Below are 25,417 nucleotides of genomic sequence, written 5' to 3' on the forward strand. Positions count from 1 at the left end.
ATGAGCGCTGCAGAAAACTCTGGACCGGACTCCAACAAACTGGAGTCGGTGATTCAGGTGAGGTCCTCCTCCTCCATCATCATCATCATCATCATCATCATCATCATGTCCCATGGCTTATTAATGTGCACTGAGTGAAACATTATTGTGCTTACCTCTGTGTCTGTGTGTGTGTGTGTTTGCTTTTCATTTATTACACATGAGATGAAATGAAAGCGTCACGTCACCAAAGTCCTCTGCGATTATTATCATTTATCTATACTTTTACTCTTCTTTTTTTTTTCAAATTGCAAATGGAAATGAAGTTTGTTTAAATTGTGTTTTTGTTCATAGCAACTTTTGCCTAAGGTGAGTTATAGTAATGTTTTACAATAAGAGTTAACAATGATATGGAGTACTTATTTGGCCCGTAAAATGTGGAAAAAATGTGGATCGGTGTTTACCAAACCTGGAAAACAATTGATTACGTCGTTAAAACGGAGCAAAGAAACCAGGAAATAACCAGAGAAACTAGTTTTTATGATTGAAAACTACAATTACAGACTAGAGCTGCAACTAACTATTGTTTTCATAATAGATTATGTCGATTATTTTCACAATGAATCGTTTGGCCCATAAAATGTCACAAAATGCTAAAAAAAAAATATTGATGTGATGTGTTGGAAATGACGATGTTCAGAGATGATTCCGTTTGAATGATGTCTTTGTTATGTGGAGCAAAGAAACGAAGAAAATATTCACATTTAAGAAGCTAAAAACAATCAGAAATCTTGCTTTAATCGTGAAAAAAGCTTCAAAAACAGCTGACGATTAATTTAGTAATTGATTAATAATAGATTCATCGATTAATACAGACATTTTCTGAAAGACGAACATCACTTACGACACCCTAAATCATTGGTTCTCAAAGTGCGGCCCGCGAGCCAATGGTGGCCCGCAGAAACATTTCTGGCGGCCCGCAATGAATTACAGTTGATAGTTCTAATCCAGGAGCTACTAAACTTGTTAAATGTTTATTGGACATTACTGGATACAGACCAATAAGTGTAAACTGTAGAACTGCAATCTGGTCATTACAATTATTACTATTTATTAAAATTTAAAAAATTATTAACAGGATTTCTCTCTGTTTTCCCTTTTTTTCCCCTTGGTGGCCCTCAGTCCAATGTTGGGTTCCTAAATTGGCCCTCAGGTATCAAAACTTCGAGAAGCCCTGCCCTAAATGTTGTAATATTACAAAAACATGTGAGGTAACGTGTGTAGGAAAGTGTGAAAAATGTATAATTACCCCCATTCATGATTATCCCATCAAAGAATTGCACCACAACCTACTCATTCTGAGTTATTGTTGTTGTTTATTTCAGTATAATGCCAAATAAAATTGTGTATTTCCCAGGACAGTGTTTTGGACCTGCGTCACTGCTTAAGTTCACTTTTCAGTTACACTCTAAACGTGTGTGTGTTGTCTCCACAGAGGCTGGAGGAGAGCGTTCTGTCTGAGGAGAAGAGGCTAACGGTCCGGGGCCCTTCACCCGACGCCCCCCCCACATGTCTGCCAGCACGAGTGCGAGAGATCGTCACAAAGAACCTCAGTGAGAGCTGTGGGTGGCCCTTGAATCCTCCTCTCAATCTCCATCACATCATTTAAAAAAAGGAGAAACTCCCTTCGCCTTCATACACCTGTTTTTGTTTGCTCGTAGCGCCGGCGGCCATGTCCTCGGTCATGTCCCTGCAGGAGGAGAACCGCGTGCTGCAGGGCGAGCTGGCGAGGCTGGAGGACATGCTGGCTCACAGCCGAGCGGATCGCGACGAGCTCGCCATCAAGTACGGCGCCATCAGTGAGAGGGTAAGACAATGACAGAGAACAGTGATGACAACGTTAAGAACTCTTTGTGTAAGACCTTGGAGGTGTCACATGTTGTAAACACAGATAGTAGCCGCTCCATTTTTGCCCCAGTTTTCTTGGCATTTCTTTGTCTTCCTGAGATCTGCTGGTCTCCCAGGTGACGAGGGCTGGAATGAGTTGAAGTAGGATGTTGCCATGGCGTCCGTCGCCCTGGGTAACTGTAAACAGGGGGCTTCAGTGGAGAGGAAGGAGGTGCAGCGGTGTGTGTGTGGGTGACACATTTCATTCTGGGTTGAACATTAGCAGGTCCAAAGCTTAAAGACCACTCTGAATCAGTAGAGTTGGAGTGATCCCATCACATGCTGATAGCACAGATGTGAACACACCTGAATGAAAATCTCTAACGTCCTCTGAGTCGCTGCAGTTTCACATCATTTTTACCCCTGTCAGGGCCTCTTACATTGAATTATAACAACCATATAAACCCTCTCTCTCTGTCAGACCAAGGTTAAAAATTTAATTTTTGTTAACGTCGCCCTCACCCTCTCAGTTCTATTTAAACCCACACAGCTGGAGCAGTCGCTGCGTTTCGACGCCATAGACGGGGACCGCAATTCGCCGGAATCTCGAAGCCTGGCTCAGCAGAACGTGGATTTACGGCGGCGGCTGGAAGAGGAACAAGCTGCATACAAGCGTAAACTCACCGCATACCAGGAGGGGCAGCAGAGGCAGGCGCAGCTGGTGCAGAAGCTGCAGGCCAAGGTGGGATTTTGGTGTACTTTTAGTAGGATGTAGTCTATATATATGTGTGTGCGTGTATGTATGTATATGTGTGTATGTATGTATATATATGTATGTATATATATATATATATATATATACATATGTATATATATGTATATGTATATATGTATATATATATATGTACATACATATATATATATATATATGTATGTACGTATATATATATATGTATATATATATATATATATATATGTATGTACATATATATATATATTTGTATGTACATATATATATGTATGTATGTACATATATATGTATGTATGTACATATATATGTATATATATATGTATGTACATGTATATATGTATATATATATGTATGTACATGTATATATATATATATGTATGTGTATATATATATATATGTATATATACGTATATATATATGTATGTATACGTATATACGTATATGTGTATACGTATATATGTATATGTGTATACGTATATATGTATATGTGTATACGTATATATGTATATGTGTATACGTATATATATATGTGTCTACGTATATATACGTATATGTGCATATACGTATATATATGTATATTTATATATATGTATATTTATATATATATATATATATATATGTATGTGTATATATGTATACATATATATACATACACATATACACACACACATTCATATATACATACTGTGTCTTTGTGCTGCTGTTTCTTCAGGTGCTTCAGTACAAAAAGAAGTGTGGTGATGTGGAGCAGATGCTGCAGGAGAGGTCCTCTGAACTGGAGAGACACAGGCTGGGTGTAAGAGTGTTTTTGTGATTTCCATTTCTATCCACACCGTCTTTGACTTATCACACTTTTAATGACACACACACTTTCCTCTTTTAGAGTCACAGTGACACACCGAACGGTCGCCATCAAGACGAGTCGAGCAGCAACCTGGAAGATGCTTTGATCCGTCTGGAGGAAGAACAACAGAGGTAACAAAGCATTAAAAACAATATATTTCAGTTTCTCCCAAACCCACGATGTAGACCCCAATTCATATTATTTATGTGGGTCTCTCTTGTGTTGTTTTCTTTCAGGAGCAGCAGTTTGTCTGCAGTGAACGCGATGCTCAGGGAGCAGTTGGAGCAGGCAGGTCTGGCCAACGAGGCTCTCAGCCAGGACATCCGCAGGCTCACCGCTGACTGGACTAAAGCCAGAGAGGAGCTGGATCAGAAGGAGTCTGACTGGAGGAGAGAGGAAGAGGTGAGACCAGGATGTTTACATGTTTTATGAAAAGCTGCAGTGTCTGACTTTAAAATAAAATAAATGAATGTTGTCAGCTCCACGTGACTCTCTGTTTCTCAGTATCCCACCATGCACACACACACATTTTACGTCATGAATAGTGGAGGCCATAAACATCTACATAGAGCTAGTAAATTGAGGAAGCTGCGTATAATTGGACGATGGCTGAAAATGTACAAAAGCGCCCACGACAACCTTTAGAAGTGGATTATCCTGCCAAGAATAAACCTGGGTGTTAAATAGTGTTGCGCAGTTGATTTTTGACGACATTTGCGCTCACAGCTGCTGCTGTTTCTGCGCCACACAGCTCCAAGCCTCCTGCAGTGCAGTGAGGCTGAGCAACATTATCCTCATTAGACAGATACACAACACATATATCTCTACCCTCCTGAGTTTCTTACGTTAATTTAAAGCATTAGAAGCTTTCAATTAGTAATAGTAATAAGTGATTTTAAGATTAAATTTATATGCTGTTTAATCTGTATTCTTTCTCTCAGTCTTTCCACAGTTACTTCAGCAGCGAGCACAGTCGTTTGCTAATGCTCTGGCGACAGGTGGTCGGGTTCAGGAGGCACGTCTGTGAATTGAAGAGCGCCACTGAGAGGTTGAGATCGACAATATGTAAACTACACTACCTTACAAAAGTTTGGGCTCACCTGTACAATTTTGTGTGTGTTTTCCATTAAAAGTCACACTTTTATTCATCAAAAGAGTTGCAAAATGAATAGAAAATATAATGAAGACATTGACAAGATTAGAAGATAGATGGCTCGCAAGCTAACTAGCAAGCTAGATAGATAGGTAGCTCACAAGCTAACTAGCAAGATAGATGGATACACCTTTGCATTTTTTTTGTGTTTTCCATTAAGACTCACACTTTGATTCATCAAAAGAGTTGCAAAATTAATAGAAAATATAGTCAAGACATTGACAAGATTAGAAATAATGATTTTTATTCCAAATAATCATTTTCCGCTTTCGTCAAAGAACCAGCAAAACTGTTTTCAGCTGTGCTAACATCATTGCACAAGGGTTTTCAAGGGTTTTCTAATCATCCAATAGCCTTCCAACGCCATTAGCAAACACAATGTACCATTAGAACACTGGAAATGGGCCTCTATACACCTATGTACATATTCCATTAAAAACCAGACGTTTGCAGCTAGAATAGTGGTTTACCACATTAACAATGTATAGAGTGTATTTCTGATTCATTTATTTAATGTTATATTCAGTGAAAAAAAAGTGTTTTTCCTTAAAAAAAATAAGGACATTTCTAAGTGAGCCCAAACTTTTGAACGGTAGTGTTCACAGTGTTTGCATTTTTAAAAAAGGCTTCTCATTTACACGTCTATGTTTTCCCTCTCCTCCGTTTGTTTTTAATCTCAGAGACTTGTCAGACATGCGTAACGAGCTGTCTCGAGCATCCCACTCCGCTCAGGTGTCCTGCGCGAGTCTGTCCACGGTGCTGCACAGCCGCGACGGCGGAACGGCGCTGGTTCTGGAGCGAGAGAAAACGCTGAGGGTTCAGCTGGAGCAGCAGCTGAGAGAGCGAGTGACGGAGATGATGAAACTTCAGGCGGCGACCGACACGGACAGGATCGAGCTCAACGCCAGGTCAGTCCTAAAGCTCAGAAAGTGTCAAAAGTGCCACTCATTGTCTTTATTGTCTCCGTAGAGAATGGCTGGTGATTTGCTTTCATGGTCTAAAAGAGTTTGTTTGTAAATCACTGTTGAAACTGCAATGATTTCTTCTTTGCTGGTTGTTGTTTTTTTTATCCTCAGGTTATCAGATTCAGTGCGAGAGGGCGAGAGACTGAAGGGCCAAATGGAAGAGCAAGAGAGAGAAACTGCTACACTGATGAGACGACTTGAGGTGAGAGGTCATAAAGCAGGGCTCTCAAACTCAAATGACCTGAGGGCCAATGCGCATCTATTGTGGTCAAGAGGGGGCTGGCCTAGAGAACAAAAAGTGGGGAAAAAAACAACTATACTTAAAGGTGCCATATGTAAGAATGTGGCCAAAAAACAGTTACTACATTCAAATTCAAAATACCGAGGTCTTTAAGGTTTCGTTTTCTGATGCAACTGGCAACCCATGGTTGTTCGGCAGCTGAGACTCTACTGACTGCAATGATTGGTAGACAGCGGTAGGTGGCGCCACATGCCAAAACATGATTTTAAAACATAAACATGATTTGCAGTCTGCAAAAGATTTTTTTTAATGCAAAAATTCTGGCTGTACTGTTGTTGTTGGTGAGTTCAGTTTGTTATATGAACATTATTCCTGAGTCTCTGTGACAGCTGTGCAGCTGTGCCTCAGCTACAAACTGTGTTTAAAAGACGGTGAAGTCATGGGTTTTCATTATAACATGATATTAAGTGGGGGGTTGCCAGTTTGAGACCCCTGTCATATTGGCTGTGAAACTCGCTCAGATGCTTTTAATCCCACGCCTTAAATGCAGGGTTTCTCACTCCTGGTCCTGGGGAGCCCCTGTCCTCCATGTTTTAGGTGTTTGAGCAGGGAAACATCTAAAACATGGAGGACAGTGGCTCCCCAGGAACAGGAGTGAGAAACCCTGCCTTAATGTGACTGTTGTGCTTCATGATTCTGGTTTCCCCTGCAGGAGCAGAGCGGTAACGATGAGACTGAGATGCAGACGATGAGAGCCCACACTGAGACGTTGTTGGACACGCTGCGAGACATTGCTCAGGTAAAAATAAACCAACACTTATTACACACACACTGTTATGAATGTGGATCGCTTCATTCTTCATTTTCCTCCCACAGACGGTGTTGTCAGACGGAGAGTCGTCGTCAGAAGCCGACCAGGACAACTCTTCGTCTCTGCTGCTGTCCTTGATGCACGGCTCCTCCTCGTCCTCCTCCTCCTCTCCTCTGAGGTCGTCCTCGCCCTCTCGTGCTCTGCCAGAGGCGGCGCTCTCAGCTCTGCACTCTGCAGTCAAAAACAAGACACTGCAGCTGCAGGTGAGTTAGCTTAACGATGCTACAGAAGGTCATTTTAAGAGAAAAAACTGCAAATCATATGAAAATGAAAACAACACACAGTGTTAGACAACAAGCATAGCAACGCTTTTATGTAAAAATGTGTCTGTGTAGGTTGGACATTTTGGGCAGGGGAAGAGTTTAGTTATACATTTTTGTGATTATTTTCATGGAACTCAGCTAATTAGCTTATTTACAGTAGTGCAGTGCCCGTAGGAAGTATGTATTCCTATAATGGAAGCTGAAGAAGATTTTTCAGTTATGGTAATGCATGATAAGGAACATAAAAGCTTAAATAATGCAAACACTGTGCAACCTCATGAGGCACAACGCAAATGTGCCAAATGTTTTTTTGAAGAAAGTCATCTCACTGTCAAAGTGCATCAGGGCAAATGGATCATTTCCATATATTCAAAAATTCATTAAAAATATTTCTTAATATGTTTGCAAATATTTTCGATGGATCCTTGTTCAGGGCCATGCCGACTATTATGATGGTAAATTTCAAGTCATTCCGAGATACTTTTTGTTTTTGAGAAGAAAGTCGGCTCACTGTCAAAATGCATCAGGGCAAATGGATCATTTCCTAAATTTCAAAAATTAATTACAATTATTCCTTAACCTCTTCTTCACGGTTGCCCCCGGGATCGGGGGCAGCGTCAGAGGCAGCGTCAGAGGCAGCGTCAGAGGCAGCGTCAGAGGCAGCGTCAGAGGCAGCGACAAAAGCGTCATAAAACCATATCTAACTTCAACAAACACAGACATGCTGCATACCCACAGAAAGGTCAGAAACTCAGCTAGAAGCTCATATAAATCATTCTTGTGTTCACGAAACCCAGTTAAAACACCGATTGATCAAACGGGGGGAGCGGAAAAAAACCGTCACAGCGCACACATTGAAAAGCGGCACCAGAGCGCCAGCGTGATTATGTAAACAAAAAAAACACGTGTCGGCTGGACAGTGGAGAATCTACAGATTCCAGCGGTACAATTTTTATCACTTTACGACCAAGATTCACGGATCCAGCCCCAAAATAAGAGCAAAACAACAACTGACTTTCAAGAACTACAACCAGAAATATTGTCTTACCTTTGCTGTTTATCAAAACAAATTATTTCCACCGCAACAAAACCCCTTCTAATGAAGAACTACACTTTCCAGCATGCTTTGGGGACAAATCCCGGTCTGATTGATCATTACAGAGCAACATTAGATCGTTCTGATTAGAGAAGGGCGAATGTCCACCCAAATGCCTCGTATGCATTTATGTCCTTTTGACTCGCTAATGAAGTGATTCACACGCATTTGGAGACCGGGGTCTGATTCTACCGGTTTAGACGTTTAAAACGAGCTGTCAATCACCCAAATTGACCAAGGTAAGCCAGTGCTATGGCGCTGCGTAACTGAAGACACTTCAGAGCCACAGAGTTATTATTACGCACCGCACAGGGAGCATCGATTTTAGGCGAGTTATTATCCTTCTTTTTTTCAAAATAGTTTTTTTTAGACCTGTAGTGACATATAAATAAAATTCAATTGGTTTTTAATAATTTGGTACCTAAGAAATCTCAAATGGCACAGATGGTGCCAAGCTGAGCCAAAAGTGAGAACGCCCAGACATCTCTTTACTAAAACCGCTGTAATTTCACTCGGCTTTATTTCAGCAGCATCAGACTTTGCACAGCTCATGTCCACATGTTGTTACATGACCTCCATGTGTTTTTAAGCTTCTACTGCATATTTTAAAGGTGATATTTGCTTTAAAATTTAATAATTTTTTAGGCGAGAGAAGAAAATCCTTCAGTTATGCTGTGTTCCATGTACATTTACTCTGACACAGTGACATCTACAGTGAAACTTTCACCTCTGGTGGAATCTCACAAGTGTTATCTTTATTTTGATACCAAGATAATCCACATAGAGCTTGTAAATGCATAGGTTTACTCTATTTAGTTTGGGCATGTCATTTTCAAGCAGGGTCTCCAAAAGGAGGGTCAGGGAAGAAGAGGTTAAGAGGTTTGCAAATATTTTCGACGGATCCTTGTTCAGGGCCATGCCGACTATTATGATGGTAAATTTCAAGTCATTCCGAGATACTTTTTGATTTTGAGAAGAAAGTCAGCTCACTGTCAAAGTGCATCAGGGCAAATGGATCATTACCTAAATTTCAAAAATTCATTACAATTATTCCTTAAGAGGTTTGCAAATATTTTTGACGGATCCTTGTTCAGGGCAATGCCGACTATTATGATGGTAAATTTCAAGTCATTCCGAGATACTTTTTGTATTTGAGAAGAAAGTCAGCTCACAGTCAAAGTGCATCAGGGCAAATGGATCATTTCCTGAAATTCCAAAATTCATTAAAATTATTCCTTAATAGGTTTGCAAATATTTTCGACGGATCCTTGTTCACGGCCATGCAGACTATTATGATGGTAAATTTCAAGTCATTCCGAGATACTTTTTGTTTTTGAGAAGAAAGTCAGCTCACTGTCAAAGTGCATCAGGGCAAATGGATAATTTCCTAAATTTCAAAAATTCATTAAAAGTATTCCTTAAGAGGTTTGCAAATATTTTCGATGGATCCTTGTTCAGGGCCATGCCGACTATTATGATGGTAAATTTCAAGTCATTCCGAGATACTTTTTGTTTTTGAGAAGAAAGTCAGCTCACTGTCAAAATGCATCAGGGCAAATGGATCATTTCCTGAAATTCAAAAATTCATTAAAAATTATTCCGTAAGAGGTTTGCAAATAATTCCAACAGATTCTTGTTCAGGGGGATGCAGACTATTATGATGGAAAATGTCAAGTCATTCCGAGATATAATTTTTTTTTGCTGATGAGCCGCTGCCTGCCTGGTGTAGCATGATAAATCAGTGAAAATTAAAATTCCTCACAAAAATTTGTAAATCAAGGATGTACACCATCCAGTCATGCTCAACCCATATCCAAAGTCTTTGGGCAATCTGACTAATGGTCAGCGAGATATGCCTGTCACAGACAGACAGACACACAGACGCAACTTGCTTTATAGATAGATATAAAAATGTACAATCTGCATTTCCTCCACTTTCACACTGTTTTTTTGCAGGACGTTCGAGGGCGTCTGATCTCTGTCCAGTCTTCGTTACAACAACTGCGAAAGCAGCTTTCAGAGGCAGACGGCAATCGAAGAGCTGCAGAGCAACAAAACCAAGCTCTGCAGAGAGAGAGGGACGCTGCTCAGAGAGAGAGGGAGACCACGCAGAGGGAGAAGGAGCGTCTGAAGCAGGAGAGAGACACACTGGCCAGGTTTCATCGCCTTTTAACAATCCACCTCTGATCCTTGAATCCTGTAGGAACTGTAACTACAACTCCACAATGTCTTCTCCTACATACGTCGTGAACCTTGCAGTGAGAAGGCCAGCCTGGAGAAGAACGTTCAGGCTGCGCAGAGCAGCAACCACCTCCTGCAGATGGACTGTGAGAAGCTGCAGCGGGCGGTGGCGTCCACGCAGCGAGATCGCGAACACGAGAGGGAGGAGAAGGAGGTCGCCGTTCAGGAGAGAGACCGAGCAAAGGCGGAGACTCAGAGGATGTAAGTCAGATCATCGATAGTGATTAAGTGAATATGATGTTGCCTCTAAGTCCCCTACATCGAGGGTAAGTGCAAACACACAGCAGGGTTTCTCACTGTCCTGCATGTTTTAGATGTTTCCCTGCTCAAACACACCTGATTAAAATGGTCAGGAAGATCTGCTGAAAGCCAATGTACGAAGGCCTGACAACCACCCATTAATTTTAATCAGGCGTGGGAAACTAAATCTAAAACATGCAGAACTCAAAAATGTCAAGTTTTTACACGAAACGGATCCTAAAGGTTTTAAAATAATGTCCTGACACAGACAGAAGCAGTGGGACCAGAGCGAGAGTCGAGCGTCCGCTCAGCGCGGAGAGCTGACTGCAGTGAAGGAGACTCACCAGCAGGGGGAGGTCGAGAGGCAGCTCCTGGAGCGAGAGAAATCGCAGCTGACCGAGGCGCTCGCCAAAGTAAGAGAAAAGTCACAAACACCCCCACATTTAATGTTTAGGGATTTCTGTACATTGTCTTTGCGACCGACCATCGCTGTCCCCCTCCAGGCGGAGAGCAGTAACGCAGAGCTCTCGCTGCTCTTCAACAAGCTGCAGTCTGAGGCTGCAGGGCTCAGGGACTCTCTGGCCAAAATGGGCAGCATGAACGAAGGCCTGGTCATCGACAAGATGAACCTCAACACCTTCATCCTCCAGGCAAGAGAAATTCATAATTTTACTTATTCAGTTTGCTGTATGACGTCAAGTTTTCCCCCAGTTGTAGCTGTTTGAGAAAATGTACACTACCGATCAAAAGTTTGGGCTCACTTAGAAATGTCCTTATTTTTGAAGGAAAAGTACTTTTTTCAATGACTATAACATTAAATCAGAAATACACTCATTGTTAACGTGGTAAACGACTATTTGAGCTGCAGACGTCTGGTTTTTAATGGAATATGTACATAGGTGTATAGAGGCCCATTTCTAGTGTTCTAATGGTGCAGTGTTTGCTAATTGCGTTAGAAGGCTATTGGATGATTAGAAAACCCTTGTGTTAGCACAGCTGAAAACAGTTTCGCTGGTTCTTGGACAAAAGGGCAAAATTATTACTTGGAATAATAATCATTATTTCTAAACTTGTCAATGTCTTGACTATATTTTCTATTCATTTTGCAACTCATTTTATGAATAAAAGTGTGACTTTTAATGGAAAACACAAAAAAATGTATAGGTGTATCTATCTGTCTTGCTAGTTAGCTTGCAACCTATCTATCTATCTATTTATCAATCTATCTATCATCTATCTATATTGCTAGTTAGCTTGCAACCTATCTATCTATCTTGCTAATTAGCTTGTGATCGATCTATCTATCTATCTATCTATCTATCTATCTATCTATCTATCTATCTATCTATCTATCTATCTATCTATCTATCTATCTATCTATCTATCTATCTATCTATCTATCTTTTGATGAATAAAAGTTAGACTTTTAATGGAAAACACAAAAAAATTGTATAGGTGACCCCAAACTTTTGAACGGTAGTGTATATTCAGATATGAAAGTCTCAGCCCTCTCTCTCTTTCACTGTCACTCTCAGCTGGAGGAAGAGAAATCCCTGCTTCTGTCTCAGAAACGTGAGTCAGAGCAGGAAAAGTTGACCCTCAGAGACGAGCTGGTGCGTCTGGAGCAGGAGCGTCTGGAGCTGGACTCGTCACGCGTCGCTCTGCAACAGATGCTGCAGGATGTCGAGCTGAGCCGCGTCGGGGTGGACGCGGAGCTGCAGACTCTCAGGGCCGAGAGGTTTAAGCTGCAGGATAAAGTCACACAGGTAGATTAAAGATTATCATCTGATTTATCCTGCACATGAGGGCTGTGGGTAGGGTTGCCACCTTCCAGAAATAAAAAATAAGGGACGCCCCACCGCGGCTCCTCGGGGCCATGACCACCACAGAGCCGACTAATCTAGGACATCTAGGCACGTGTGTTGTAAGGGTGTCGGGGGTTTTTCTAGTAAAATTTCACTATGGTGAGTACATGACGAGGGAGCGGAGCGACCGAGTGAAGGCGGGTTGGTTTGGAGCATTTGAAAATTTGAGGTAAAAATGGGGCATTCTGAGGCTTTTTGAAGGACCATTATGATGACTCATGAAGTGAGGCCAAGTAACTCAAAACATTACAGAACTCTGTATTACAGAAAACATCTACTTTGGGAAGCAGCTGGGGGAACACATGAACAAGAAATGTCTTTATTGGCAAGAGCAATATAACTAGGGATGTACCAAAAATCAGGAAACAGTTGGCCGAAACCGGAAAACCGAAATAAGTTATTGTGCTAATTCTGTACCATTGTTTTTTTTTCTTCTAATGTTGTTATGGCAGGGACTGTGTGTGCTTACCTCACTAAAGTCAAGGCATTACAATTATAGTATATTATATTATAGAGTGCGTAGAGTTTTCTGCGCACCGCACCTGCACTATGGCTTCTCTCTCTCTGCTGCGTTGTGCGTCGCTGCTGCGCTCTGCGCTTTTCCTCCAAGCGATCTTTCCATATCAGTACAGACTGGATTATTTCTCTACACGCAGTTTTATCTTTACATCCAATAATAATTTTTATGACGAGGATCGAGTACAGTCGCGATGACGTGCAGGGGATCAGAGTACATCTTAGTGTTTACAACTCTTAACATCGCACTTTTCATTGTTTTCACTCCGTGGTCTCAATCTTTTTGTAGAAGAGCTTTAGTTTAGTTGTAATTCAGGGAATAACCGATTAATCAGATGAGCTGATGTCTTTAGTTAACTGTGAGCAGCACCGATGTGTGGCGTCTGTTGCTAGGCAACAGTGACAGCAGCACACGCACAGAGGACCGGAGCCAGGGCGGCTGGGATACTGCGTATAGATCCGGCCACGACAAATTTGCTGGCCTTATTATTCCCTGTGTTTTATTTTCATCTTTATCTTTAGTGTTGATGTGTGTGTGTGACAGACATGTGGATTGGATATTTAGGGAAATACGGAACAAACCGCATCCCGTATTGGTTCAATACGGGATGCAACATTTAATTGCCAAATAAAGGACGATTCCGTATTTTACGGGACGGGTGGCAACCCTAGCTGTGGGGGTCGCTGGTGCCAATCCCAGCTGACATAGGGCGAAAGCCGGGGTACAACCTGGACTGTTCGCCAGTCCATCACAGAGACACAAAGAGACAAATAACTATCTGTTCTCACACTTATGGTGAATTTAGAGCAGGGCCCTCAAACGCAAAATGACCTGGGGGCCAGTGAACTTCTAGTCTGGTCAGGAGGGGGCGGGGTCAAGTGAAAAATCCAACAATTTTGAGGAAAAATAATGGTTTAGTGATTAGAAATTCAAATTATATCTTTATAATCCATTATGATGAAATTACAAATATTTAATTGCATCATAATTTCAAAGTAAAAGTGAACAACAACAATTTATGAAAATAATCTGCAATTAACAAAAACAGACACAAATAAAACATAATTAAAACATTAAATCAACATATATGTTGACAATTATAATTAAAACACTAGACAAGCTTATATATAATTAAATGTTGAATTTAATCATTTCAAAATAAGGGTATGGGCTGCTGGACATTGACTGGGGGGCCGTGAGTTTTTAGTCCTCTGATTTAGAGTGTCCAATTTGCCTAATCCCAAATCTGTATGTTTTTGGACTGGGGGAGGAAGCAGGAGAACCTGGAGAGAACCCACAAAATAATTTCCGTTGTTGTTTTGAGGTTCACAGTCAGTTAATCAATGGACTACATTGGGTCCAGCACCTCCCGTTAGGTAACCCAACAGAAAGGTGGGATGGTACGGATCAATTATCAAGTTATAATCAATTATGATAATAATTCAAAGCTTTAATAACGTGCAAAAGTTAACCTCTTGCTGGAAAAAGGTCTCAAATATTGCTGAGATGTTACTCCATGTTTCTTCACCCACTTCACCTTCTACCTCCTGACAGCTTTGTGGAGAGGTGACCTCTCTGGGCTCAGAGTTGAGCCTTGCCAGAGGAGAGGGTCAGAGGAACGAGGTGGCCCTGGAGGAGGTCGGCCGCGGTCGGGCAGAACTGGCCCGGGACAAAGCCGGCTTAGTGGTGCAGCTGACGGTGTCTGAGAGGGAGAATGCCGTCCTCTCAGAGGAACTGGCTGCTTTCAGGTGGGTGTTCTTTGTCTGCAGCGCCATTGAAAAGTTTGGGCTCACTTAGAAATGTCCTTATTTTTTAAGGAAAGGCACTTTTTTTCAATGAATATAACATGAAATGAATCAGAAATACACTCTATACATTGTTAATGTGGTAAACGACTATTCTAGCTGCAAACGTCTGGTTTTTAATGGAATATGTAAATAGGTGTTTCTAGTTAGCTAGCAAGCTATCTATCCATCTAACTTGATAGTTAGCTTGCGAGCTACCTATCCAACTTGCTAGTTAGCTTGCAAGCTATCCATCTATCTTGCTAGTTAGCTTGCGATCTATCTATCTGTCTATCTTATAATCTTGTCAATGTCTTGACTATATCTTCTATTCCTGTTCATGACTTTTAATGGAAAACACAAAAATTATTATTTGGAATAATAATCATTATTTCTAATCTTGTCAATGTCTTGACTATATTTTCTATTCATTTTGCAATTCTTTAGATTAATAAAAGTGTGACTTTTAATGGAAAACCAAAACATATATAGGTGTGTCTATCTGTCTATCTATCTTGCTAGTTAGCTTGCAACCTATCTATCTATCTATCTTGCTCGTTAGCTTGCGAGCTACCTATCTATCCATCTTGCTAGTTAGCTTGCAACCTAGCTATCTATCTTGCTAGTTAGCTTGCGAGCTACCTATCTATCCATCTTGCTAGTTAGCTTGCGAGTTATCTATCTTGCGAGTTAGCTTGCAACCTAACTATCTATCTTGCTAGTTAGCTTGCGAGGTATCTATCTATCCATCTTGCTAGTTAGCTTGCGAGTTATCTATCTTGCGAGTTAGCTTGCAACCTAACTATCTATCTTGCTAGTTAGCTTGCGAGGTATCTATCTATCTAAGTTATTGTGCTAATTCTGTACCATTGTTTTTTTTCTTCTAATTTTGTTATGGCAGGGACTGTGTGTGCTTACCTCAATAAAGTCAAGGCATTACAATTATAGTATATTATATTATAGAGTGCGCCCCCTCATCTGGTGCAGACGGGCCTTTTTTTCTGCGCACCGCACCTGCACGGTGGTTTCTCTATCTTTCTCTGCTGCGTTGTGCGTAGCTGCTTTCCTCCAAGCGATCTTTCCGTTTCAGCACAGACTGGATTATTTCTCTACACGCAGTTTTATCTTTACATCCAATAATAATCTTTATGACGAGGATCGAGTACAGTCGCGATGACGTGCAGGGGATCCGAGTAGATCATAGTGTTAACATCTCTTAACAGCGCACTTTTCATTGTTTTCACTCCGTGGTCTCAATCTTTTTGTAGAAGAGCTTTAGTTTAGTTGTAATTAAGGGAATAACCGATTAATCTGTCTTTAGTTAACTGTGAGCAGCACCGATGTGTGGCGTCTGTTGCTAGGCAACCGTGACAGCAGCACGCGCACAGAGGACCGGAGCCGGGGCGGCCGGGATCCTGCGCAGATCCCGCCACGACAAGTTTGCTGGCCTTATTATTCCCTGTGTTTTATTTTCATCTTTATCATGTGGATTAAATATATAAGGAAATACGGAACAAACCGCGTCATTTAATTGCCAAATAAAGGACGATTCCGTATTTTACGGGATGGGTGGCAACCCTAGTCTTAATGTAAAAGTATTTTTAACCCCTGAGGTCTGAGCGTGAGTCCCTGGAGACCAGTCTGTTTGAGGTGCAGCAGCAGCTTGTTCAGGCCGAGTCTCGCAGAGAGCAGCTGGAGACGGAGAACCAGAGCCTGAGAGTCCGCTGTGAAACAGCTGCTGGTGAGTGATGACGATGATGAGGAGATGTGTTTAAGAGGAGAAACCTGGTTGCACAGCAGTTTGACGACTTTGTTTCCTTTTATTTTGCAGCTGAACAGAGGCGTCTTCAGTCCGATGGGGAGAGCGCGTTGGCTCAGGCCGAGAGGGAGAAACAAGCTCTGACTCACTCTCTAAACACTGCACAGCTGGAGGCTCAGCAGGCTCTACGCAAGGCCATCTCTGAACACCAGGAGGAAGTGCAGAGACTGGTCTCAGAGAAGGTCAGGAGGTTCAGCGTGATGATTCTACTTCTGGAACCAGGCTGTTGTGATCAGTGTTTTGAGCTTGTGGCTGCTCCGGTTTTTTTTTTTAACAGGAAGTCATCCGGCACAAACTGTTGATGGAGCATGAGGTCGCTGTGACAAAGCTTAGGCAGGAGACGGAGGATCATCTCCACAGAGCACAGAGAGAAAGGGAGGAGCTGCAGGACCAGCTGAGGAGCCTCCAGCATGACAGGGATCAGAGTCTGCTGCAGGCGGAGACTGAGAAACAACAGGTCTGATCTGTGAACCCTGATCTTTATAATCGAGGACAATGTGTGTCTTAATCTGACTTTTTTTTTTTTCCTCACCCCAGGCTCTTTTTCTGAGGGAGGCAGAGAAAACAGTCTTGTCTGACAGAGTGTCCAGTTTACAGGCGGAACTGTCAGCTGCAGCCCTGGAGACGGAGAGGACGTCCAGAGAAGCAGCACATTACAAAGAGCAGGAGCAGGTGACTGCACTTCCTGTCTGAATTTGAATTGATCTTTTGTTGTTGTTGTTGTTGTTGAATTTGCATCAGTTCTGTTTCTGTTTAATTTTTCCTCTAGGCGAGAGTGAGCGCTCTGAGCTCTGAGCTGCTGGAGCTTCGATCTCAGTTGGACGATGCGACGTTGGAAAGGCAGCGTGAGCTCCACGGTCTGCGGGAGAGTTTTGCTGACCTTCAGTCACGAGCTGATGTCGCTCTCAAAGAGGTAGATGATCACAGTACTAAACACATACTAACAATAACATACTAGGAATGTATTTTTCCCAGTGGACTGGATAAATATGCATAAATAAATACACTACCGTTGAAAGGTTTGGGCTCACCTATATAATTTTTGTTGTGTTTTCCATTAAAAGTCACATTTTTATTTATCAAAAGAGTTGCAAAATGAATAGAAAATATAGTCAAAACATTGACAATATTAGAAATAATGACTTTTATTCCACATATTTTGTCCTTTCGTCAAGGAACCAGCAAAACTGTTTTCAGCTGTGCTGTGTAGATAGATATATAGCTTGCAAGCTAACTAGCATGATAGATAGATAGCTCGCAAGCTAACAAGCTAGATAGATAGATAGATAGCTTGCAAGCTATCTAGCAGGATAGATAGATAGATAGGTAGCTCACAAGCTAACTAGCAAGATTGATAGATACCCCTATACATTTTTGTTTTTATTGTGTATTTTGTCATTAAAACTCACCCTTTTATTCATCAAAAGAGTTGCAAAATTAATAGAAAATAAAGTCCAGACATTGACAAGATTAGAAATAATTATTTTTTTATTCAAAATTCAAACTTTGCTTTCGTCAAAGAACCAGCAAAACTGTTTTCAGCTGTGCTAACATCATTGCACAAGGGTTTTCAAGGGTTTTCTAATCATCCAATAGCCTTCTAACGTGATTAGCAAACACAATGTACCATTAGAACACTGGAAATGGGCCTCTATACACCTATGTACATATTCCATTAAAAACCAGACGTTTGCAGCTAGAATAGTTGTTTGCCACATTAACAATGTATAGAGTGTATTTCTGATTCATGTTATATTCATTGAAAAAAAAAGTGCTTTTCCTTCAAAAATAAGGACATTTCTTAGTGAGCCCAAACTTTTGAACGGTAGTGTATGTAACATAAGCTAAATCTTAAGTAACTGCACTAGAAAAATGTTCTTTACCTCATGGTTAATGAACCTAAACAGAAAAGTTGCACCAATCTGCACCAATAAACACATTTTAGCCAATTATAAAATATATGCCTGCTTAAGTGGTCCTCAGGGACCACTGCTCTGCATGTTTTAATTGTTGCCCTGCTCTGACACACCTGCTTCAAATGGTCAGCTCGTCATCAAGCTCTGCAGAAGCCCGATAACGAGCCATTCATCTGAATCAGGTTTGTTGGAGCTAGAGCTGTACGTAACAAATAAACCTGAGTTCCACCCTCTCCAGCTGGAGCAGTGCCGAGCTTCTCTCACGGCGAGCGAGGAGAGCAGGGACCAGCTGAGACGAGAACTGCTGGACGCCGAGCGTCGCCTCAGCCAAACCCAGGACGTCACGGAGAACCAGAGGAGAGAGAGCGCCGAGCTGCGGCGCAACCTGCTGGACGTCGGCAAAGAGCGAGACACTTTGAGCCAGTCGAACGCTCTGCTGCGGGAAACTCTGCGCAACGTGGAAACGGAGAGAATCGGCGTGAAGCGACAGTGCGAGGAGAAGGAGCAGAGGCTGGCCGTGGTGGAGGAGAACTTCTCATCCGCTCAGAAGGAGGTGACGGAGCTCCGGAGCTGCCTGAGAGAGGTTGAGAGGTCGCGGCTCGAAGCTCGGAGAGAGCTGCAGGAGCTCCGCAGACAGGTCTGCTGTAACCTAAAACTTAGATTTGACATTTATTCACTATGAATTATTCATTTCTACTGTTTCTTCTTGACCACAGCTGAAGGTTCTGGAGGGTGAGAAGGAGCAGAAAGCCAGGGAGGTGGCAGAGCTGCAAGCTCGTCTCTCTCTGGAGGAGCACAGAGAAGAAGAGAGGGGGAAAGACACTTTTGTCCTCAGGCAGAAGTTCACTGAAGCTGAAGGAGCGAGAGTCTCACTGAAGAAAGAGGTGAGGATGAGGAGATTTATGAGCTTCAATCACAATCACAAACTCCTCATCTTTAATGTTTTCTTTGTCGTCGTAGCTTTCCCTGATTCAGAAGCGTCTGCTGGAGTCTGAGTCCAGTTGGCGCAGCTGCGAGCGGGAGCTGACGTCTCAGCTGCAGGAGGCGCGCGGCTGCGAGAAGAAGCTCCAGGACGAAGCCAAGAACCTGACGGTGCGCGCTCAGGCCGCCCAGGACTCGGCCGCTCAGTGCGGTCTGCAGCTGAGCGAGGCTCAGGGTCGTCTGGCCGCCACCGAGGCCGAGCTGTCCCGCGCAGAGGTCGGCCGGAGGGAGCTGGAGTTTCGCCTCAGCAGCCTCCAGTCGGCGCTGACGCGTACGCTGGGGATCGGAGCGGCCGGCAGAGGAGGACGAGGGAGAAGCCCCGGCGGGAGCTCCACGTCCCCCGGCAACATGTCACGCCACCACAGCATCTCACCTCTGCGCTCCTCACTGTCGCCTCCTAAAGGTAAGAATGAAACACACAAGTCTACGTATGGTCCTGCATGTTTTGGATTTAGTTTCCCTGCTCCAACACAGCTGATTCAATAAATGGGTCGTTATCAGGCTTCAGCGGAGCTCACTGATGAGCTGAGCTAAGCTGAGTTGATATTTTATTAAATGAAAGGTCTAGTCTGTATAAATGACTGACATCTAATGATGAGCGTAGTTTAAAGTAGACATACACATAGATAGATAGATAGATAGATAGATAGATAGATAGATAGATAGATAGATAGATAGATAGATAGATAGATAGATAGATAGATAGATAGATAGATAGGTAACTAGCAAAATAGATAGATGGTGGCTCGCAAGATAGATAGGTGGGTAGTTCTCAAGGGGACCGTACCTATGTTCCCCGGATCCTATGTTCCCCGGGTCCTATGTTCCCCGGGTCCTATGTTCCCCGCTTTGTATGTGACCGGGGAACATAGGACCCTTTCTCTAACCCTAATCCTAACCCTACACTTTGTCAAAAAAAGGGTCCTATGTTCCCCTGTCACATACAAAGTGGACCTTTTTTGGGAAAAACAGGGAACATAGGACCCGGGGAACATAGGTACGACCCCGTTCACAAGCTAGATAGATAGCTAACAAGCTAACCTATACAATTTTCACACAAAGTCACACTTTTATTCATCAAAAGAGTTGCAAAATTAATAGAAAATATAGTCAAGACATTGACGAGATTAGAAATTATGATTATTATTCATAAAATAATAATTTTGCCCTTTCGTCAAAGAGCCAGCCTTCTAAAACGATTAGCAAACACAATGTACCATTAGAACACTGCAAATGGGCCTCTATACGGATATGTACATATTCCATTAAAAACCAGATGTTTGCAGCTAGAATAGTCGTTTACCACATTAACAATAGAGTGTATTTCTAACGGTGAGAGTAGTTTAGCAGCATACTGTTCACAACTTGGAGAAACCTGATGTTTCTGCTGTGTCAGTCATTGCAGATGTTTGTGTCAAAGGTTTTCGAGGAAGCACCCCTGACAACACTTTAGGATCAGGAGCTGCTTCTCCTGAACGAGGAGAAACTCCTCTGCCTCAGCCCGAGCTGGACCCGGAGACGCTGCGGAGTGGACTGAGAGACTTCATCAAGGATCTGCGAGACGCACAGAAGGAGCGGGTAAAAGAAGCCACACAACACACAGGCATTAAAAACAACGAAAAAAAAACATCACACCTGAATCTATTTACGATTTAAATTATGTTTTCTTCGGTTTTTGAAGGATGACGCTCGATGCCAGCTGCTGGCCATGCAGCGGGAGGTGGAAGAGCTGACGCGGGAGAGAAACTCGGCTCAGAGTCGTCTTAGTCAGCTGCAAAATGCCATACAGGAATATCAAGACGGTAAAAAACACAGACAGACAGGCACAATTACATTTGTGCACATTATTATTTACCTAGTATCAGATTAATTTATCTGTTTTTTGATGTTATTATTCTGAAGTAGACATTGTTCCATATCAAAACAAGCACTTTTACTTTGAAATTCTGTGAAATACCATCATGAATATCATTATTGTGTGATCATTTTTAGGTTCCTATAGTCCACCCTCTAGACCGCCCCTCTTGTCCAGACTAGATGCTCATTCGCCATTTCAGTTACCCTTAAAAGGAAAAAGAAAATCACAACTTCAAAACCTTGATAATTAACATTGTGTGTTGTTTGTGTGTGTGTTGTTGTGTGTGTGTGTGATCACAGGGCGGCGTGGTCTGGACGAGCGTCTGACCACAACTCAGATTCTGCTCCAGCAGCAGGAGGAGATGGTGAGGAGAGGAGACAAAGAGAGGAGAGCGCTCAGCGACAGAGTGAAGGAGTTAGAGCGAACACTGCAGACTGCTGAGATGGATAAGAAACACACACAGGTACACACACACACGCACAGTGATTTGTCATGATCTCCATATGGTAGAACCTGACAGGGGGAATGTAATAATAACAACAGATGCCACACACACAGGGTTACACCTCTTGCGGTGCCTCGTCACTTCTCCATATGTCAGCAGCTAATGCCAGGACCTTACACAACAGTTCACCTTCTCTATCACAGGAGGGAGCTCTTGGGGGAATACAACTGCTGATACATAAAGAAATATAGCCTTTAAAATATGATCTGTCCTCCCCTCGATTCACTGCAGGATCAGCTCAACAAGCAGCGTGCGGCTGAGGTGCGTCTGGACGCGGAGAGGAAGCGTCTGCGCGAGGCGCTGGAAGCGGCCGAAGCTCGGGCCACCAGGCTGGAACTGGGGAGACGCAGTCTGGAGGGGGAGCTGCAGAGACTCAGACTGAGCCTGGGAGACAGAGAGGCTGAGAGCCAGGCCTCACAGGACCGACATGAGTCGCTGCTCAAACAGGTGCAACAGGATGATCATCATCAGGCTACAGCCACACAACTGTTGATGATACTGAAAGTGATTGAAATGGTCTGCATCAAGACAAAAACATTTGAACTCTATCTATCTATCTATCTATCTATCTATCTATCTATCTATCTATCTATCTATCTATCTATCTATCTATCTATCTATCTATCTATCTATCTATCTATCTATCTATCTATCTATCTATCTATCTATCTATCTATCTATCTATCTATCTATCTGTCTATCTGTCTGTCTCTCTGTCTGTCTGTCTCTCTGTCTGTCTCTCTGTCTGTCTGTCTATCTAGCCATCCATCCATCCATTCATTATCAATCGATTGCTATTTAGCGGTCTATCTTGCTAGTTAGCTTGCGAGCTATCTATCTATCTATCTATCTATCTATCTATCTATCTATCTATCTATCTATCTATCTATCTATCTATCTATCTATCTATCTATCTATCTATCTATCTATCTATCTATCTATCTATCTTGCTAGTTAGCTTGCTAGTTAGCTTGCGATCTATCTATCTATCTATCTTGGTAGTTAGCTTGCGATCCATCTATCTATCTATCTTGGTAGTTAGCTTGTGATCCATCTATCTAGCTATCTTGGTAGTTAGCTTGCAATTTATCTATCTATCTTGCTAGTTATCTTGCTAGTTATCTATCTATATTGCTAGTTAGCTTGCATCTATCCATCTAGTCAAATTTGAGATGTATGAGCAGGAGATAGAATCCCACAAAAAGTGTTATTATGGTTTGCCGAAATGAGGAAGTGTACATGAATGGCATTTTCTGAAATGTGGATGGAGCAAGCCAAAACTAAGTTGCACCAAATTTTGGCGGGAACTTGTCACAGCACAAGGACCACGGCCTCAACACGACAGGAAGTCGGCCATTTTGAATTTGGCGTCCATCCTAGCCATTTGAGAGCTTTCACCAATGAACAAACTAGCCTCAGCGCGTTTATCGTACGTATGTTTTGCGGATTGAAAAGGGGTGTGGCCATGGCAACGATTGGAAGTTTGGCAAATTTCAACCATTCGCTGAAAAAAAGGAATTTCCCTATAACCTCGCCATACATTGACCGATGGCCTCAGAACTTTCTACGTATAGTATGCGCAGATTATAATAATCTTTCTGATAATCACTTAATTGCTTATGAACCACAGGTGGCAGAGGGAGAAGCCCGTGTGTCTGTGCTGCAGAGGGAGGTGGAGAGGCTGAGCCAGGCTCTGCTCAAAGCTCAGGACAGCGAATCTTTGCTCCGAGAGAAAAGTGTTTCACTCAACCAGAGCCTTCAGGAAGTGGCGGCAGCTCACAGCAGCACGCACACTCGTCTGGTCGCTCTGCAGAAGACGCTGAGTGTGACTGAGCAGGACAGGACTCATCTACAAGTGAGTGGAACTGAAGGGGGGGGACAGAAAGTGGATTAAAAGTGTTGATGATAATTCCTCTGCGTCACAAAGGAACGCATGGATGATGTGCGGGCGTCTTCTTCTGAGGCGAGGACGAACATCTCCGCCCTCACTGAGAAAGTCCAGACTCTGCAGAGTGAACTGAACCAGAGCGAGCAGAGACTAGAGGAGCTGGAGGCTGAGCTCAACAACACGAAAGAGGTGGATATGCTAAGATTCTTTCTCAAACTCTGTTGAGGTTTTCAGTTTGTGTTTTGCTAGAAAGGCCTCGCTACCCTTCTCAAAAATGTCTTGACCAAAGGAGGAGTCATGGGAGATTCATTTGATGAATTTGAATTTGGAGAGATTGTGTTTTTGTTTATCTTCAAAAGTCCTAATCCTGATGTCTGTGTTTTGTGTTCCTCAGGCTTTGCGTCAGCGCTCGGCCGCTCTGGTCGAGGCTCAGCACGGCGTCCAGTCGGCTCACACAGAGCGAGCCGCTCTAGAGGAGAGGCTGCGCGGGCTGCAGCGAGCGGTCGCCATGCTCGAGATGGAGAAGAAAGACGCCGAGCGACAGGCGGTGAGGCTGGAGAAGGACAAGAATGCACTAAGGAGCACACTGGACAAGGTCAGCAGCATTGTCAGTCTCAGAAAGATGTCTGTTTCCAAACTCACTAATGCCAAGAAATGTTTATATTTGTTATAAAATTGTGTTAATAGGTTGAACGTCAGAAGCTGAAGACTGAAGAAGGCAGCATGCGACTGTCTGCAGAGAGGAGCCGCTTGGATCGCTCACTGAACACAGCTGAGCAGGAGCTGCAGGAGGCGCAGCAACAGATACTAATGCTGCAGGTGAGAAGCAGAGATTAACACAGATATACATACATGAGTTTTTCTGTTCTTAATTTCTGCACCACTCATTATCTTTGACATCACCACAACAAAAGGTTCCGTCAAAGCAGTTAGCTTTTTTGAACGTAAAAAAGAACGTAGTAATGAACTCTCTGCCAGAACTTCTTCCACTTTTCTTTTGTGGTCACATTTTTTGGTCTCTTCTTCCTCTTCCGCAGACTCAGCTGACTGAAACAGAGCAGTCGCACAGCCTCTGCGAGAGCTTCGGGAAGCAGCGTGATGAAGCTCAGCGGGAGATGGAGAGGCTGAGGACGGACATCAGGGACATGGAGCGAACTCTGGGCACCAGAGAGCGAGCTCACCGACACAGAGTCAAAGGCCTGGAGGAGCAGGTACGCAAACAAACGTCCCATCAAGGGTTCAGCTGCTGATGTTCCAGTGATAATCCAGAGGGACGACATGTTTAGAAAGCTTAGATTGGTCTTGATGTTCTCTGGAACCTTTGATTCATCATATGTGAATGACAAACTCTTGAGAACGTTTAGACTATCTATCTAGTTAGCTTGCGAGTTAGTTAGTGTCTGTAGACCCAGTTTTCCTAAGATCATCAAAGATCTCTAACAAACTAAATGAAACACTGGTCATGTTGTGAATAGATGAACATACAGCAGTTACAGAGCACAGGTTTGTTCACCCATCGTCTCTCCTGCAGGTTTCCACCCTGAAGGAGCAGCTGCAGCAGGAGATAAAGCGGCGTCAGCCTTCTTTACCTTCGTCCATCATGTCGGCAGGAATCTGAAGACGCAGCTTAAATAACCAGGGAGAATCCAGGGAGAATAACCACTCATCGAGAATATCTGAGAGCAATATTTACCCACACAAACATTCCTAAGTGTTCATCTTCTTACTGTTTAAAAAAAAAAAAAAAAAAAGT

General features: G+C 42.8%; 1 protein-coding gene across 1 annotated transcript; it reads left to right on the plus strand.

Moving 5' to 3' along the window:
* crocc (ciliary rootlet coiled-coil, rootletin) lies at positions 1-25,282 on the plus strand (the record flags this gene model as incomplete). Its single annotated transcript, XM_083891985.1, has 36 exons — positions 1-57; positions 1,475-1,601; positions 1,701-1,846; positions 2,417-2,608; positions 3,330-3,413; positions 3,501-3,592; positions 3,698-3,863; positions 4,403-4,509; positions 5,295-5,522; positions 5,691-5,781; positions 6,533-6,619; positions 6,697-6,894; positions 10,007-10,206; positions 10,310-10,492; positions 10,800-10,944; positions 11,035-11,181; positions 12,067-12,297; positions 14,468-14,661; positions 16,311-16,438; positions 16,529-16,698; positions 16,794-16,973; positions 17,054-17,188; positions 17,286-17,429; positions 18,671-19,069; positions 19,149-19,316; positions 19,393-19,816; positions 20,819-20,991; positions 21,095-21,215; positions 21,571-21,734; positions 22,008-22,223; positions 23,407-23,631; positions 23,704-23,853; positions 24,059-24,259; positions 24,352-24,483; positions 24,702-24,875; positions 25,196-25,282. 36 exons carry the CDS (start codon positions 1-3, stop codon positions 25,280-25,282), a joined length of 6,066 nt encoding a protein of 2,021 aa, XP_083748111.1.
* Positions 25,283-25,417: the final 135 nt, after the last annotated feature.

Source organism: Microchirus variegatus, assembly GCF_963457635.1.
Source record: "Microchirus variegatus genome assembly, chromosome: 7".
Classification (NCBI taxonomy): Eukaryota; Metazoa; Chordata; class Actinopteri; order Pleuronectiformes; family Soleidae; genus Microchirus; species Microchirus variegatus.